General features: G+C 44.3%; 1 protein-coding gene across 1 annotated transcript in view; it reads left to right on the top strand.

Moving 5' to 3' along the window:
* Alk (ALK receptor tyrosine kinase) overlaps positions 1-17,032 on the top strand; it is a 689,643-nt gene that overhangs the window by 352,136 nt on the left and 320,475 nt on the right. The window contains exon 4 of the mRNA XM_074049423.1: positions 3,394-3,595. Within this exon, the coding sequence (XP_073905524.1) occupies positions 3,394-3,595 (202 nt within the window). The remainder of the gene's footprint in view (positions 1-3,393; positions 3,596-17,032) is intronic.

Genomic DNA, 17,032 nt, shown 5'->3' with positions numbered 1-17,032 from the left:
TGTAGTGCTTGACATTTAACATAACCTTCACAGCAGCCATATCAGGTATGCTATACCCATATTAAATTTGAGCAATCTAAGATTTAGAAAGTTTAAATAATTAGTCTAAGGCCTGTAAGTGGACAGAGTAGAACCCAGATATGAAAGGTCTGTCTTACCTCTAAGATTATGACCTTGGTTTCTGGTTCATGGTTTGCACCCTGCTAGTTGAAAGGAGAGTAGTACATCCCTGTATGGTGACCAGAGGTAAAAATAATAACCATTTCATACTTAATCATGAATGTGTTAACTCCATCCAACACCTAGGGAAGCATGACATCACCACTATGTGGGCAGTGCTCTTTGATCCCCTTCTCCACTCTCCTATGGCCACACTGGTAAAAGACTGTGAGCTACCAGACAATCCTTCTTAATTAGAAGGGACCCCAGGAGTCTTTGCCTAGCCCCAAGCTATTCTGAGCAAAATAAACAGGAAACGGAAAAGAAGGAGAAGAGAGATAAATCCTCACTGACTTTAAAAGATTTATTCTGACAATATCCTAAGGAGCTTATGAAATGTATTTTTTTCCTTTTTTTTTTGTGGAAGAAAACTGCTGATGAAAAGATAGCTCTCAACTGTAGAGTTTCATTGAGAGTGAAAATACTTTAAGCTCAGCCTCTTATTGATAGTCCGGTTGCACAAAATAAAATTCATATAAATATCATCTCACATATTAGAACTGGAAAAGTAATCCATCTTCCAGTCAGCTTTGAAAGAGTCCCATTATTGAGGTACTGCATTACTGAATTACAGGAACAGAATTTACATGCGCTCCCACACCTGGGAGGAGGAGGAGTCCAGCCTTGACACCCAACACCTTCAGCTTGAATTTTGAGGTCTCTGTGTGTACAAACAAACACAAACTTGCAATCTTTCTGAGAAAAAGGGAAAGCTCTCCTTCCTTTTGCCCACAGTTTTTCCTTCAGTAGCTTAAAACCTGCTGGTTTCAATCCAACCTTCTGTCTACTGAAAACATCAGAGAAAGGTCTTAGACCAAGACATAGTTGTTGCTCCTTTATTTGTAAATTATCACGTAAGACACTGGCCTGGCTTCATCCTAACTTCAGACCATGTCTCCAAAAGAGTTCAGAGCAGGACTATCATACCAGAGATAATTCCAGGACCCTCACCTGCTCTGGACAAATTCACATTAACTCAGTATTAGAAACCGCCATCATTCCTAGAGACCATTCTCCAATATGGCACCTTTGCCTGCAATAGAAGCATACTAAACATTTCAGATTTATGTTTAATCACATTCTTTCCATAGTGTACACTGGCAACATGAAATAAGGTTGGGTCAGGATTGTTCTTGCCTTCACCACCCCCCATCAGATCAGTCCTCCTAAGCACCACTTTGATGGTACCACTCTCCTGCTCTACATATCTGGCTCCCTATTATCCACAAAATGAAGCTGGAAATCTTTACCTAGGAATGAAATATTCTCTAGTTTGCTCCCACCAGCTACCTTCCTATCCTTCCTTTTTTCCCCACTCATCTCTCCATGTATTTCTGCCAATAATTTTCTACCTTTACATCTATGCTCCCCTCCTTCCCCTCAGCTCATGAATGGTGGCTCGGCCAATGTTTTTGTTTATCTCCACCTTTAAGACCTAGCTCAAGAGACTTTTTTTTTAGAATCTTCCCACCTGGATCTAAAGTCTCCTTCCTGGGGCTCCCAACATGCTTTCCCTATATGTGTGCCATGACTTTATAACCTCTAATTCTGAGGATAGTTCTTGAGGATATCTCTTCACCACTACCAGACCTGGAGTTCCTCAAAGGACAGAATTGACCCCAAGGCAAAACCAGAGTTTGGTTGTTTGCTCAAAATAGGCACCCAATAAAAGGAAATTGAGAAAAGAAAGAAGTGAGGAAGGAAGGGAGTGAATAAATGTATTTTGTTCAGTGCCCATCTGTTTCTGTTTTCTCCCTGACTGCCCCACTAAGTTGTTGAGCTATACATCCTGGACCCAAGGTCCCCTGACTGCATTTTAGGCTAAAGGACACCGTGTGGTTTTGAGGAAGATACAAGCAAAAGAGCACTGCTCAGAATTCCTGGCCTTGAATTTCAAACAAAGACTTTGGACAAATCATTGCCCCATGTATCTCTAGTCTGCTTTCCTTGGAATTTGAGGGATTGTATAGGTGATCTTTCCACTTCTGAGTCTCTGGTTCTAATCCCTCTCCTTTACTGTAAATTAGGAATAAAATATAGGTTATCTACTGAGAGTTGGAAAGCCTTTTTCAAATGCCCACATACTATGCCAAAACAGCCCAAAAGGTACAGGGGTTCAGTTCCTAGTATTGTTCCCCTTTCCCTAATCCAGTTCAGGAAGTTTTGTGCTCACCTTATCCTGATTTTAACCACAAGTCACTTTTACTTTTAGAATGTTGTAAGTTTCCAATTCCTGGCACAATACCTTCTTCTTGGGAAATGTATTGCTTTTCCCATCTCATCTGCTGTTAGTTTATTTGCCCCTTTGGTAAACTGGGTTATTGCAGAAAGATACCTTCAAAGTGCTGGGGGTGGCTGAGGAAGGCTGAGTACTCATTAGGTGCTTTCCACAGGGGAAGTAAGCTCACGTGGAACTCGGTTTCCACTGCAAAAGGAGCAATATCTACTCCAATGCATAAGTGAGATGAGTGAAATTAATGCATCAGCAGGAGTGCCTGGAACAATAAAATGGTGCTGAGCTTTTATGCTGACAGTTATCTCCATGAATATAGGTTTCTTGTAGGTCATTTAGCCTGTGCTACCGGAATCAGGGTTGGCTTGTCCCAGGAGAAAATTCTGCCACAAGCACGGCACCAGAAGGATTTGTAGGGCTTTCTTTGTGGAGACCAGTTGCAAATTCACATGACTCATAGACTCAAGAGCTGAAATAGATCTTAAGAGATTATTAAGTTCAGCCAACCCTTCTCACCCCATTTATACACAAGGAATCAGAAACCTAAGAAAGTTAATGCTTTGCCCAAGACCATTCAGCTAGGAAGCAAAGAAGCAGGAGTCCTTTGAAGCAGATGTGTTTATTCTTGTTTCACAGATTTAAAAAAAAAAAAAAAACCACCTGACACTCAAGGACATAGAGCTAGTAAGCAGGAGACCTGAGGTTAAGGTTAGAGCCTTGGCCTAACTGACAGTACAGATCATGTCCCCATCATCCACCAAATGCATGCAATTTGCAAAAAAAAAAAAAAAGAGCTAAGAGAAGAGAAGGGGGACTGGGTATGGAAGAGAAAGTCCCCTTGTATCTCTGACTTTGAGGTTGTTGTTCTCTAAGTCTGGCCACAGAGTTGCCACTAGTCTTCCTGTCTGGACACATCTGCAGATTTGCTTTTGCTTTTCCAGGCTCCTTCCTCCTCCTCAACACCTCAGCAGACTCCAAGCACACCATCCTGAGCCCATGGATGAGAAGCAGCAGTGAGCATTGCACACTGGCTGTCTCGGTACACAGGCACCTGCAGCCCTCCGGGAGGTACGTCGCCCAGCTGCTGCCCCACAACGAGGCTGGAAGAGAGATTCTCCTGCAGCCCACTCCAGGAAAGCATGGGTAAGTCCTTCCCCAGGTCCAAATCGATTTTATAAAAGGTGATTTGGCTTTTGGTTGTGAATTTCCAGACTCTGTGACATCTCCTTAAAACCCACAATTGTCTTTTAATGGGTAGGTCCAGATTGAACTATGACTGCTAATATTCCTGGGGAGTGTTTCAGGCACTGATCTGTGGGTCCCCCTAACCACCCTGGCTAGTGGTCCTTCCAGAGGCCAGAGGACCAGCTGTCAGAGTGGGCATTTAATGGGTGGACATTAAAGATATTCATTTCCCAAAGTCTAGATGGAGCCAAGAAGAAAATAGCCAAAGAGAATGTTAAATAGCCAAAATTAAAATAATTTAATATGCTGGAAACTGGGTTTTACAAGAAGAACTTGGGCAAGAAGGGAAAAGACAAAATATTACAGCCTTGTCAAACAGATCCTAGGGGATTGTGGGGTCCCACAGCAGAATTAGTCAGGGATACACACCAGTGTCAACTCAGTAGAGATTGGAACAAAGCCTTGTCCTAGAACTTCTCAGACATACACACCTGGAAGTCACACCCAATGCCTACGACAGCAAAATCTGCAAAATTTGCATGCTCAGCCATCCATCAAGCCTCTACAAAGAGTGACATTGGAAAGAAAACTTGAACTAAGGATCTCTGTGCCTCCCTTTTCTCTTCACTGATTTCATAATATTAAATACTATCCTAAGGTCCCAGCTTTGAAGACTTCTAGATCTGATTACTTTTATATCAACAAAGGTGAGAGATCTTTCTATATGTCACATTTATAAGAGAAAGATCTCAGATTTGGATCTATGTTTAGACTTGGCTTCCTTCCAAGAAAATACCTTAATAGAGGGATCCCACCCAAACAGGACTATCACCCACTCTCTGTTCCAATGGAGTGCAGGGGAAGTCCTGCCTTTTGCTTTTCCAATATGGCTGTGTAGCCTCCTTGGTAATTTCTTGTCTCCTCTCCACTCTCCCCTCCTTTCCCACCTGTATTCAGTTGTGCTTAGAAGAACTACAAGCTGCTGCAACCCCAGCAGGATGACATCTTGGCACCAGGAAGAATATTGTCCCACACCTAAACTCAAATCCAGCCTCTTGCCTCTTAAATGCTTCATTGGGCTGGCCAGGGTTGAGGGGGGAGGGTCTCAGTCACCAAGTGCCTCTTCCTATATTTGTCAGCAATCAGGAGTGTCAGGTATGTGGGCTGTCCACTCCACTGTCTGGGGTAAGCTGTTCTCTGGTGCCAGGCCTCCTTCCAGGATGACCTCCCTTTCTCTTTGCAGTGAGAAACCTGGAGGGCATGGTCTCCTTTCCATGGGCAGGGCTGGTAGTGGCCTCTGCTATGTTGCCATCCTTAAGTATTTGCCATGCCTCACGAGCTCCACATTCCTATCTCCTATGCTCCCCACATTTCCTCCCCATCCATCCTGGCAGAGACCAAGGAGTACTGGTTGAAGCTGTTGAGCCTTTAGGCAACAAATTTCTGAGGCTCTTGTGGCACTGGGTAGGTGAGGGAGGGAATCACTAATGTCACAAAGGGGTGGCATTAGAGATCACCAGAAAGTCAGGTTCAGAATATCTATGAGTACGGGAGGAAAGTGTTAGAGGGATGTCAGCACCTCCTGAGTGGCAGCGCCCATTTCCCTGTGTAGCATTCAGGATGATGCATGGACTTTCTCCTCTTTATCTTTCTGTGCTGATAACTATGGAGTGAATTTCCATTTAACAACTGAGGAAACCGAGGGGACACCAGGTCTCCCCTCTCCTTTTTTGTGCTCCTTCCAAGAAAGCTAAAGCCTGTTGAGAAGCGAAAATGCAGGAGGAAAAGGCTAGGGTTTGGAAAGAGAAAGGGGAAGGTGAAAGAACCTTAGAAAAGAGAGACGATTTAGGTTCTTGGATGCCTCAAGACAAATGAGCCCAGGGCCATATGATGCTAGGGTCTTCAGTGGCAGCTTCTACAGGTGGTGAGATCCAGAAAAGAACTATCCCATGGTGTGGGCAAAACGTGAAATTCCCCTTGGGGCTGCCATGGCCACCAGTCTCAAGGTCCACCCCATTGCCCAATCTGTGTCTTCTTTCTTTTCTTTTGGCAATACTGGGGTTTGAACTCAAGGCCTCACACTTACTAAACAGGTACTCCACTACCTGGGTCACTCCACCAGCCCTTTTTTGCACTGGGTATTTTTGACATAGGGTCTCATGAACTATTTGCCTGGGCTGGCTTCAAACCACAGTCCTCCTGATATCTGCCTCCCAAGTAGCTAGGATTACAGGCGTGAGCCACCAGTGCCCAGCTGTGTGTCTTCTTTCTAAGGCAACTCTCCCATCACCAGAGGGGCTGGGCTGCTCTAAGTGATTTAGGGCTTTGCTGCAGCTGTCCCTATGTCTCTAGGGGCTTAGTCTCAGGCCTAGGCTCTATGAATCTCGGGTATAGAGATGTTCTTCCCTTGCCCTGGAGTTTAGTGATGAGCAGGAGTGGTTCCAAATTTAAATTAAAAATGCCTGGGCCAGCTCCCCTACTTCCAACAAGATCAATGTGGTGAAGGTAAAAGGTGGCAGTTGAAGAGACAATCAATAGCTCACTCTACTACATCGAGGAACTCTGCTCCCCTGGCAAACTGCAAGACACAATGCCCTTGCCTAGCAACTCAGAGAATTCTGGGCATTATACAGTTCAATCAGGGTTTCTCAGCTTCATATTACTGACATCTTGGGCAGAATAATTCTTTTTTGGCAGTGGGGGGAGGGAGTTTTCCTGTCCTGGCTATTTCCCCCTAACATTCCAGGCCTCTACTCAAACATGTAACACCCCCTTACCACTCTGTGACCATCCAAAACATCCTCAGATGCTGCTAAATGTCCCCTGGGGAACAAATTCTCCCACCCCACACCCACGCACACTGAGAACCATGAATTAGATGGGGTATTTTAGGACTGGGAGGAGCTATGAGATTTTCCTGGTTCAACTTCCTCAATTACAGGTGTGAGTAGTGAGGCCCAGGAGGGAAAGGGACTTGCTTCAAGTCAACTATGACTTTCATTTTCAGTAGGTGAGTCTCTGGAGTATGTGCCAATCACTGTAGTAAGTTTGATTATAAAGACTGATAAGGCTCAGTCCTTACTCTTAAGTAACAATAGTTATTGCTAACATTTATTTGGTGTTTCTTAAATACCCTAGGCAGTTGCTACTGTGTACTTTAAATGCATTTTCTAATTTACTACTCACAACAGCACAATGGATTAGATTATTCTTATTGTCTCCCATTTTCCAAATAAGGAAACTCAGTGAGGCCAAATAATGTACACAAGGTCATAGGCTAGACAGGTTGAAGGTATTTCGAATGTAGCCAGCCAGACTTGAGAGCATTTTTATCCATTGCTATAAAGCTCAACTAGACATAGTAGTACAACAGAGAAACTCAGGACATGAGGCTGTGAATGAGAAGTCCTGAATTTAAATCCTAGCTCACCATTCAGTCTTCAGTTCAGTGAACAATAATTTATTGAGTCATTTCTATTTGTTAAGGCTACAGTGGTGCAAAGAATACAAACTGTCAGCCCCTCTACCAAGAATGTTCTATGAATGAGCTCTATGGCTTCAGGCAAATCTCATTTCCTCTGGAGCCTCAGTTTCCCCACCTGTAAGGTATGAATGATACTACCCACATCATTTATCAATGCAATAAACTGCAGAAAGATTTTGTAGACTCTGAGCACAGTGCAAGTGTAAGGAGCCATTATTTTCATATCCTAATCTGCTTTGCTCAGAGTTTAGAATCACAAGGGATTGAGACTCCTCACAATGAGCAGACCAAGAGGATCTGAGAGGGTCACTGCCAGGCTCAGAAATCCTGTGGTTCATCCCACTGAAAGCCCACTCCCTTTAATGTCAGAGATGACTCAGTAGCACAGTGCTCAGAGCAGCAAGGGGGACACTGTGAGATCCTGATGAGGTTGACTATGATGATTATAAATGAGGCTAGATTCCTCTCATAACAGGAGATGGTGGTTTGGGGACCACTAGTTGGAAAACAATATTCAGTGTTGGCAATCACAAGGGAGGAAGTTGTAATAATAAAGTCGGTTGGGGAGAGCTTGACTCAGAGGAGTGGGCTGAGGAACGACAAGTCAGACACCACCAAGTCCCCAGAAACTCCTGAGACGTGAGCATGCAGTGGCAGTTCTGGGAGCACCAGCCTGCCTAGAAGCAGGGGAAAGGCAGTTGGGGACTCACAGCAGCTGCTTCCTTCCTAGTTGCCTGGAAAGTGGCAGAGTGTGTGAGGTCTAATGAATCACAGAGCGTGAACAGCTATGTCTGCCAAGGCAGCCTGACTTCAGCAGAGGTCTCCCAGGAGACAGACAGATGAATGTCAGTCTGCTCATCTCTCTGGCCAGAATGACCAGGGAAGCAAAGAAACAGAGAGACCAGGCTGTTAAACAGCCCAGGCCTAGCTGGCTTCAGAATCAAATAGGCATAGGACATCTAGAAATAAGTGCCCAAAAAGTCCTAGTGAAAGAATATGATAATATTTCTTTAATATGGTGAGTTGTGGAATGGCATAAGGAAAATGGCTCACACCGTGCCTGACTGTAGTAGATAGTTAATCAGTGTTCGATCCTTTTCTGTTTATACATTCATGTCACAACTGTGGATTGAGTGCCTCGCCTATAATAGGTGCCAAAGATGACATAACCAAAGAAGCATGTCCATGGCTTTCAAGGAACATCCAGTCCATTAAGGAAGACAGAAGTCAAATAGCAACAGCTATTTTACAGAGATATTGAGATGCTGAGCTAAGATCAGTCGTCAGCAGAGTCAGCACAGGCAGCCCAGCTTCACTTCTGCCTAGTGAGCCACCGACGGCACTGTGCCCCCTTGCTGATGTGTTTTAGCAAGATCGATCCAGTAGCAATTGGCTGTGTGCAGTCACTGCCCTCCTGGGCACAAGAATGTAAGCCAAAGGGCTAGTGGTGTTCCGGGCTGTAGGAGAGACTCTCCAGGGCTTCTTCCCAAACATCCATCTCAAGTCATCCTGCCTCTCCAAGCACACAGCTTTCTCCTGCAGCCTGGGTAACCTGGGGACTTTATTATGTGTGACCAGAACTACACAGTGTGTGGAGGAAAGAATTAGGCCCTGAGGGGTTAAGTGTTGCCAATTTCTTGAATTACTAATGCATGAAAAAAATGTTTTAAATCAAAAGGATTTGGTGATACTCAGGCTTGAGCCCAGCAAAGCTGTCGGGGGTGTTACACAGTACAAACATCCCCATTGTGGGGGGTGGGAGAGAACTGAGATTCTCCTCTGGGAAAAGCCTGCCTTTCTGCAGGACCTTAGCCCTAGACCCAAAAGATGCTTGAGTCCATTGCCTCTTCCCCACCATACACACACCCCACCATTGGTTTCCTGGTGAGGAAGCCAATACCTAGAGATATGATACAATGTGATGAAGTCAAACTGCATTCTTGTGGCTGAGCCAGTATTCATCTCCATGCTGACATTCAGGAACCCTTCCATACTCTCTCCTGTCATCTCCTGGCTGAATAGCTGCAAGAGGAAACCCTCAGAGTCATTGTCTATAGATGAGACTCTGGAGTCACCTGCCCCCAAGCAAAGAAGAACCCAGTTCCAGACTGGATGCCCACAGAGCTGTTCAGCCAGTCAGATCTAACCTAAGAGTCCAGCTTTTAAAACCAGTAATGATGCTAATTGGAGACATGTCAAAATAATGTTAACACAAAGAGAGATTGATCATGAGTGTCAGAAGGAGCACTTTCAGTCCCCCACTGGTTTGCAGCACGGGTATGAACAACCACAGTCCTTCTAGCCTCGGCATCTCACCTTCTCATGGGAAGATCATGGCTGTACTCTGCTTCCCGCCTCCACCCTGCCCCCTCCATCCTGCCTCCTCCAGTCTGCAGTGCCAGTGGTCTCTTCTCAAGATGCCACCTAGGCCTGAGGCAGCAGGCAATGATTCTCCTCTGCCTTTGCAACCTCCTAGGCTGTCAAAGAAAGTAGTTATTCCATATTGACCTGATTGCTTTTCCCAAGGTATTCTGGGTTGAACTTCAGACCTCCCAGGGTCATGTGGCAAGTCCATATGCACAGGGATATCAGAGCCCGTGGCATTCAGCATCCAGCCAAAGTTCCCCTCTAATTCTGCCTGCATGATAAACGGGATCAGAAATAAAAAAGGTGATCGTTTATTGAAATTGATGCCCTCGAGTGGCAGTGTCACAGTGATTTAATTTCAGGCCCAGCTTTTGCTCATTTTCAAAGTCATTCACTGTGTCAGCTCCTCTCTTTCTCCCGTTGTCTGAATAACACACTAATAAATATACAATAAGAGCTTTAATGTCTGAGTGATTTACACTAAAAAGAGAGAGCCATTCAAAGGCTTTAATGATAATTTTTTAAAGCCTTAAAACTCACACACAGGCTTGTCAGGGGCAGATTTCCAGGATCCCCTGGTATCATGCAGCTCAGAGTTCTCTGAGCACAGGTAGGCAGGAGACTTGGGGTCTAAAATGTTCTTACAGTAACTCCCCACACACAATGTGAGATTGGTTGAATTTATGAATCACTGTGAGCCTCAACTTTCTTATCTGTAAAATGGCGATAATTGTACTATCTCATGGGGTCACTGTGAGGATAAAATTAGATATAACATTGATGGCAGCTGCTCTAATATTCCTTCACTACCCCACTTGTCACTTCATGGGGTCCAGGGCTACCCTTCCTCCCACTGTTGTGGGATAGTAGGCATGAGGAGAGCCAAGGTTAGAGTGTCATTCCCCTCATTCTTAGAGTGGCCACCTGTGTTCTCTAAGATAGACCCCAAAGTACCAGTCCCACTAACTGTGCCTAGATTACCATACTCCTCACTCTTTGAGTAGTAATGCTGAAGTCACTTCAAAAACACTAGTCCTCTCCATGGGAACTAGACTTTCAGCCATTACTATGGCTTGTACCACCCAAGCTCCAGTGGTATAAATGAGAGCTACACATTTTACAAAATTTATATGAATGAATCCTATCCCAAACCATTCTGATTTTATTCATCCTGGGATGGAGCATCAGCATATGTATTTTTAGCAAGCTCTTCAGGGATTCTGGTGTGCATCAAATATTAAAAATCATGGCTATCTACTCAGCTTGAATTGGTTGATCATATAAGTTGGTAGCTTTATATAACCATTTAACTAAACACTAAGGAGAAAGGTGAAAAAGAAAGCTTGGAGACATGGGATCAGCTGATATGTAAGGTGAATAGTCATGTTTTTGCCACTCATAAATAAACAAGTTAGTGACAAGGTTATGGGCTGTGTGATGCTGGCCTACTTCTACCTGGGCAGTCCCTAAGCTGGGGCAGCTGGGATGTATCCAAGTCTATGTATGTGACCAGTCTGCAGTGGTGGATATAATCATAAATAGTTTTGTGATTCTGACTCCAAAAGGACTTTCAAGGGCATAAGAGATTGAGACGAATACAACATAGACTAGAGAGAAGGCAGACTTTTAAGAGTCAGAGGAAGTCTCCACCTATCCATCCATCTACCCTTCCTTTCATCCATCCATATATCCATCCATCCATCCATCCATTCATCCATCCATCCATCCATCCATCCATCCATCCATCCATATATCCATCCATCTTCTTCATACACCAGAATGTCAGGTGTTGACTCTCATTCAGGCCCCAGGTAAACAACAGAGCCACAGTCTCCCTTTCTGTTCCCAGAAGCAGATATTCCTGGTGAATATTTGTACAGTGCATGTCCAGTTTACCGGATTCATTCATATCCATCCACCCATTTCATCTTCACTCTGATCTACATCACACATGTTATTCTCCTCCTTTTACAGATGAGTAAACTGAATTCAGAGAAATGCACCGAGTTTTCTATATTTGTGGGCAACACAAGGGAACAGAGATTCTTCTGGGTTCATTTGCTTTCCCCTGCCATTTCCCCCAAGAGGCCTTGCAGTTAAACCCTGGCACCACGCCTGGCTCTGAGGGAACTAAGCACTGTTCTCATGCGTCAGGAAAAGCTGTTCTCATGGAGAAATCTAATTGTGGGCCACAAAGTCTTGAGGGAAGAAACCTCAACAGGTACATCGTTTTATTCCTCACAGTATGAGGCACAACGCGCCCAGTGAGTAGCTGTTCTATAGCAGGCGAGTGGTTCAGTTTAAGGTAGTTCTATGATACGGCTCTTCTTTTCTTTTTTATTTTCTTTCTTGTTTTACTTTTTTTTGACAATACTGGGGATTGAATTCAGGGTCTTGTGCTTTCTAGGCAAGCACTTTGCCTCTTGAGCAACGATCCCAGGCTTTTTTGCTTTTAGTTTGCTTTTCAAATAGAGTCTTGTGCTTTTGCCTAGGCCATCCTTGGATTCTGATCCTTCTACCTCTGCCTCCTGAGTAGCTGGGATTATAAGTGTAAACCATTCCCAGCTTGTTTTATGAGACTGGTTTTTCCTAACTTTTTGCCCAGGCTGGCCTTGAATTGCAGTCCTCCTATCTCTGCCTCCTAAATTGCTTAGATTATGGGTATGACTACCATACCCAGTATGATGGGACTCTTCTTAAACCTAAGCTCTGGATCTAAAAATTAAAGCTCAGTCTGTGATCACAGAAGAGTGTCCAATCAACAGAAAAATGAAAAGTCCTTTCCCCTCACCCTCCACCACCCCAAGAGACAGATATGTAATCCTCCCTGGGGCTCAGGAAGCAGCTGTCAAAGTGCACTTCAACCTTGAAGGTTGCTGCTAAGTACAAAGGACAATTCCTTTCCTGGCAGGGAGAAGTTTTACTCACGATTGCTTTCATTGATGGGTGTCAAGAAAAAAAATAAAATAAATGAAAAGACCATCAGCTTCTGCCAATTTTGACCTTCGAGATTTGACAGCAGAAGGCTGTAGTAGAGCTCTTTGGAACTGGTTGCTTTGTTTTCCTACTCTGCTCTGGATATTTGATGGATTGAACATCAGGAGGATGAGAGAACTGTGAATACCTGTAACCCCTTGGCTTGTCAGAATGGCATCTTAGCAAATCCCATAATGATAAATAAACATTGCATACAAAGAAAAGTCAAAATAGATGGAAGCAATCCCTTCTCATCTCAGGTTTTATTGAGGCTCACCATTTCCCAGCAGGGAGGAAGATATGAAAAATGGAAAGAGGAATTTAAATCATAGCCCAATGGGACCAAGGAATTCTCTCATTCATTCATTTGTGCATTTGGTCAGCAAACATTTATGAGTCTTCCTCAGTCCCAGGCACTGCTGGGACAGTGGCTTTTCCTACTTTCAAGGCACTCACAGTGAGGTTTGGAATTGGACACTGGCAGACATGATGATGCTTGGGAAAAGGGCTATAGGGATTGTTATGCACAGGTGCATAGGAGTGCTGGTAAGCATCAGGTAAGGTGGCCAGGAAAGGAGAGCTTTAGTGGGCTCTGGAGAGGATGGAGAACCAAGAAGAGGAAGACATTTTGTACATAGAGCACACCTATGCAAAGACTGCCCAGCCTCCTGAGAAAGGAGGTGATGAGCTGGGGTTGTGTAGTGCTTTGCGTTTGTCACCCCTTCCCATCCTGTCCCATCTTCTACCCCATCTCTCTGAGTTCTCACTCTTACATTCTCATGTGCTGGCTTGTGTGGCAACAAAATTCATCCTTGCCCACAAAGGCAGCTTCCAAACAGCAAAGTTTCCTGGACTTTGAATCACTGCCACTTGTATTTGGAGCAAATGTCCTGTCATAAAAGCTCAATTGTCCTCCCTTGGGTCTAGGCTTTTTCCTCAGTTTCTCTTTCTGTCTGCTCGCTTCTCCTTCCCAGTGAGGATTCCAAGTGCCTATGGATGATTCACGTTGGTAACAATGTTTTAACATAGTATAAGTGGATTTCACAATAAAAGTGGTTACACGTTTGGTTATGGTTGGCTGAGTACAGAAGTTCTCTGTCAACCCTTCCATCCTCCCTTTGCAGGAAGAGTTAGTTGATTATTCCTGCTGGATTGCTCTTCACCCCCTATTTTTTTTTTTTACCAGAGAGACACTTATGTACTCTTCAGCACAGTGCTATGGTCTCTTCCTCTTAATAGCCATTTTAAGGCTTCCCAAATGGCATTGGACACCAGTAGAACCACGCAGTCTTGTGATGCCAACTATCCAGCCACTGGTCTGTCCTTCCTGATAATCTCTAGTAATCCCTGAGCTCTACTGTCAGCCCCTACATAGGCATACATAAAGGATAGGGAAAGAATGAGGCTGCTGGCTTCGGGAGCCAGGAGAGCCGAGATACCTCCAACTGGTTTCTCCTTGAATTGCATATAGACAATGATGGGTGGAGGAGGAAGACTAGATCCTTGGTGCTCACTGTCTAGAGTCAAGCATTGTTCTAAGTCTCTTACAGTGAGGAAACTGAGGCTCAGTGAGGTTAAGTAACCTGCCCAGAGACACACAGCTAGTAAGGAGACTGAACTTGAACCCAGGCAGTCCAATGCCACAGTTCATGCTCCCAGTTACTACCTATGAGCCTCCTATCACCAGCTAATAATTAAGAATAAATTATTATTAACTATTATTCTTCTTAATAAATACCCAGCTGAAATTTTTCCGTGGTGTAAATGTAATCTTTTCCATTCAAAATAAAGAGCAAATCTTTCATAAAAGCCCATTCTGGAGAGTAAGCAATCCTGAGAACAGGAAAGAGGCAAGCATTACACTCAGTATTGCTAAAGGTCACAGACAGTCCATTTAGGGTATGTCTCCTGTCCCTGAAGCTCCAGCTGAGTCCAGTGCCCCTTGCCTTCAGAAGCCAAGTCTATCTGTGGCAGAACAGGTGGAGGAATCATGGGCTCTGTTAGTTAGAACAGCAAAAGTCTAGACAATCAGTGCTGATGTCTCAAGAGGTCAGAATCATCATGACAGGCACCATGGTAGTCCAGCTCTACTTGGCCTTCACTCCTAGCCTCTGAACAAAACTCTGTGCTTCTTACTACCTCACCCACTTCAGAGCATTCCTTTCTCTACTCCATTTTGTTTATAGCACCATACACACATACTTAGCTAAACATCTTGCTTTTGCATAAATGTGTGCTCTTATGGTTCAGAGCCTTAGTTAAAAGCTGTAGCAACCATGGGATTTCAAATTTAAAAGGTTTCACGAAGTCTGCATGCAGATTGGTGCAATATCTATTCCTGGGAGAATCTTACATCGCTAAGCTCAGTGAATGATTATTCCCACGGCGTTCAAATTACTGATAGTTCTTTCTCTGCCAGTGAGCAAGTCTTATGGTGGTAAGAAAGGGAGGGCACTAGGGGAAGGCCATAGCCTTCTAAGTGAGCACAGGCTGGTTGCAGGGTCCCAGGGCTCTACTATCCATTGGCAGTGGCCTAGGGTATTTCCTGAGTCTGTTTACCCAACAGCACAGGCTCTTGGGGATCTATCTGGGTCTTCTCGCACCCTGCAGCTCAGGTGCATGGTGTAAAATGGGGGTCCAGGGAAAGCTGTGGGCTGTGCTGCTCCCCCCTTCACACCACTTCTTGATCAAACTTGCAGTTCCCTAGAACAGGTGCAACGGAGAAACCACAGGAGGCTGTTATTCTGTGTTGTACTGCTCACTCTGTGGGAAATTCGTTGAAGTCCTGAGAATAACCTCAGTGACTCTTCCTGGGGTGTGGGAAGTCTCCAGATGGAGCAAATCGAGGACTTGCTGAGAGAACTGGCAGGTGAATGTTGTATGCTATTTGTCTGCTTCAAACCATTCAGTGGACCCCTGTCCAACCCAGGATAATATCCAAGCTCGTCATTGGCATGGCACACAAAGCCCCGATCTGGCCTCCCTCACTTCAATCTGGCTCAACCTATCTCTTTGGACTTGGTTCATTCAAGTCAAAGTAACAGTTGCCCAAGTGCAGCAAGCTATTTCAAGCCCTCTTGCCTCCCTTGACCTTCCTGATCGCCAAGAACAATCCTCCTCCTGCTTCAAGAATGACAAAATGTCAAAAAGACATCCTGAGCTCTTCTCCCACAAAGCCTAAGACCTCACACCCATCTCATGCAGAGTTGATTGTGTTATTCCTTGAATGAAGACTTTTTGCCTGTTCCACATTTGTATCAGTGTTCTCTCAGTGCTGGGCCACATTGATTCCTTTACATATCTCTCTCACTAATCAGGCTCCACCAGAAAAGGATGGGTATTGTTTATCATTGTACCTCTAGTGTGCTAGTGCCAGCACAGCGCTTGGCTCACAGTATGTGTTCAGAAAATGCTTATTAAGTGAATATATTTCTAAGTTAATTGGCCCAGAAGACTTTAGAAAACTAGAGACATGGTTTTAGGAAAGTGTGCATGGAGAAGCTCTTGACCAAAATTCCAACTCTGTCCTATAGAGGACAGCTCACTTCCTTCTACCTCAGATATAGTGACTGTCCTCAGCCTATATTATCTCCCTTTGTAGCCTTGATCATCCAACAGCAACAAGCAAATGCTCACCAATTTTCTTCTCTACGCTCCTTTTAGTTCCTCCAGTTTTCTGTGTAATTTTTTATTTCCTATTGTTCCATTCAATACTACTTAGTAATCCCCACCACCACTATTGCTCCTTCTCATTAGTTTACTAGTCTTTACATCACCAATTAACCACAGTGATTCCTGTTGAGTATTTTATTCTTTCAGACAAGCTAAAATGGATTCCAATTTCATTCTCCCCAATTGTTCCTTAAATATTTCCTCCACTATTTTGTTTTTCTCTCCCAGTACTAAAATTCCTCCCTGACTGCATGAAATTCTCATCAGTATTCTATTGGATGTTTACCTACAGACCTTGAAGTGACTTCTCTGTCTGGAGTTTTCCAGCCTTCCCCTCAGAGACTGGGGAGTCTCTTAGTGCCCACTGGGCCATTCTCTCAATAGACCTAGACTGTTGCCATTTCTAAAAATCCTTACTTGTCTATCATCTTTCTTGACTAACCCTCTGCTACCTTGTCTTACTGAAGGATGGTCTCTGGGGTTTAGACAGCTGGTGGCAGCAGGTTCATTGTATATGACATGTGAGCCAGGAAATTTAATGATTGGCAAAGCCAGAGTTCAGATGGAAATAAAACCCCTGCACCATATGTCCATGGCCCTTGGGTCCTTGACCTTTTCCTGTGGCTGATTCTCCAATTTCACATTCCCACACGACTGTTTATGGGTTAAAGGCACAGTCCAGCTAGCAGAACTTGAAAGTTATTTCAACTAGAATCTCGAAGCATAAAAGAACCTTAAAAGTCATTGAATTCAACCTCTTTACCCCCACTCTAAACCAACGTAGGCGCTTCTTCCAAAGTTCAACTGCATTTAACTCACTTGTCCCACCTAGTAGGAAGCTTACCATCTTACAAACCAGATCATCCCATTGGAGCTCAGCTTAACTCCTTGTGAGA

This window comes from Castor canadensis, chromosome 12 (assembly GCF_047511655.1).
Source record: "Castor canadensis chromosome 12, mCasCan1.hap1v2, whole genome shotgun sequence".
In the NCBI taxonomy this organism is placed as follows: Eukaryota; Metazoa; Chordata; class Mammalia; order Rodentia; family Castoridae; genus Castor; species Castor canadensis.
Note: the sequence above shows the minus strand (reverse complement) of the source record. Positions and strands in the feature narration are given on the sequence as shown.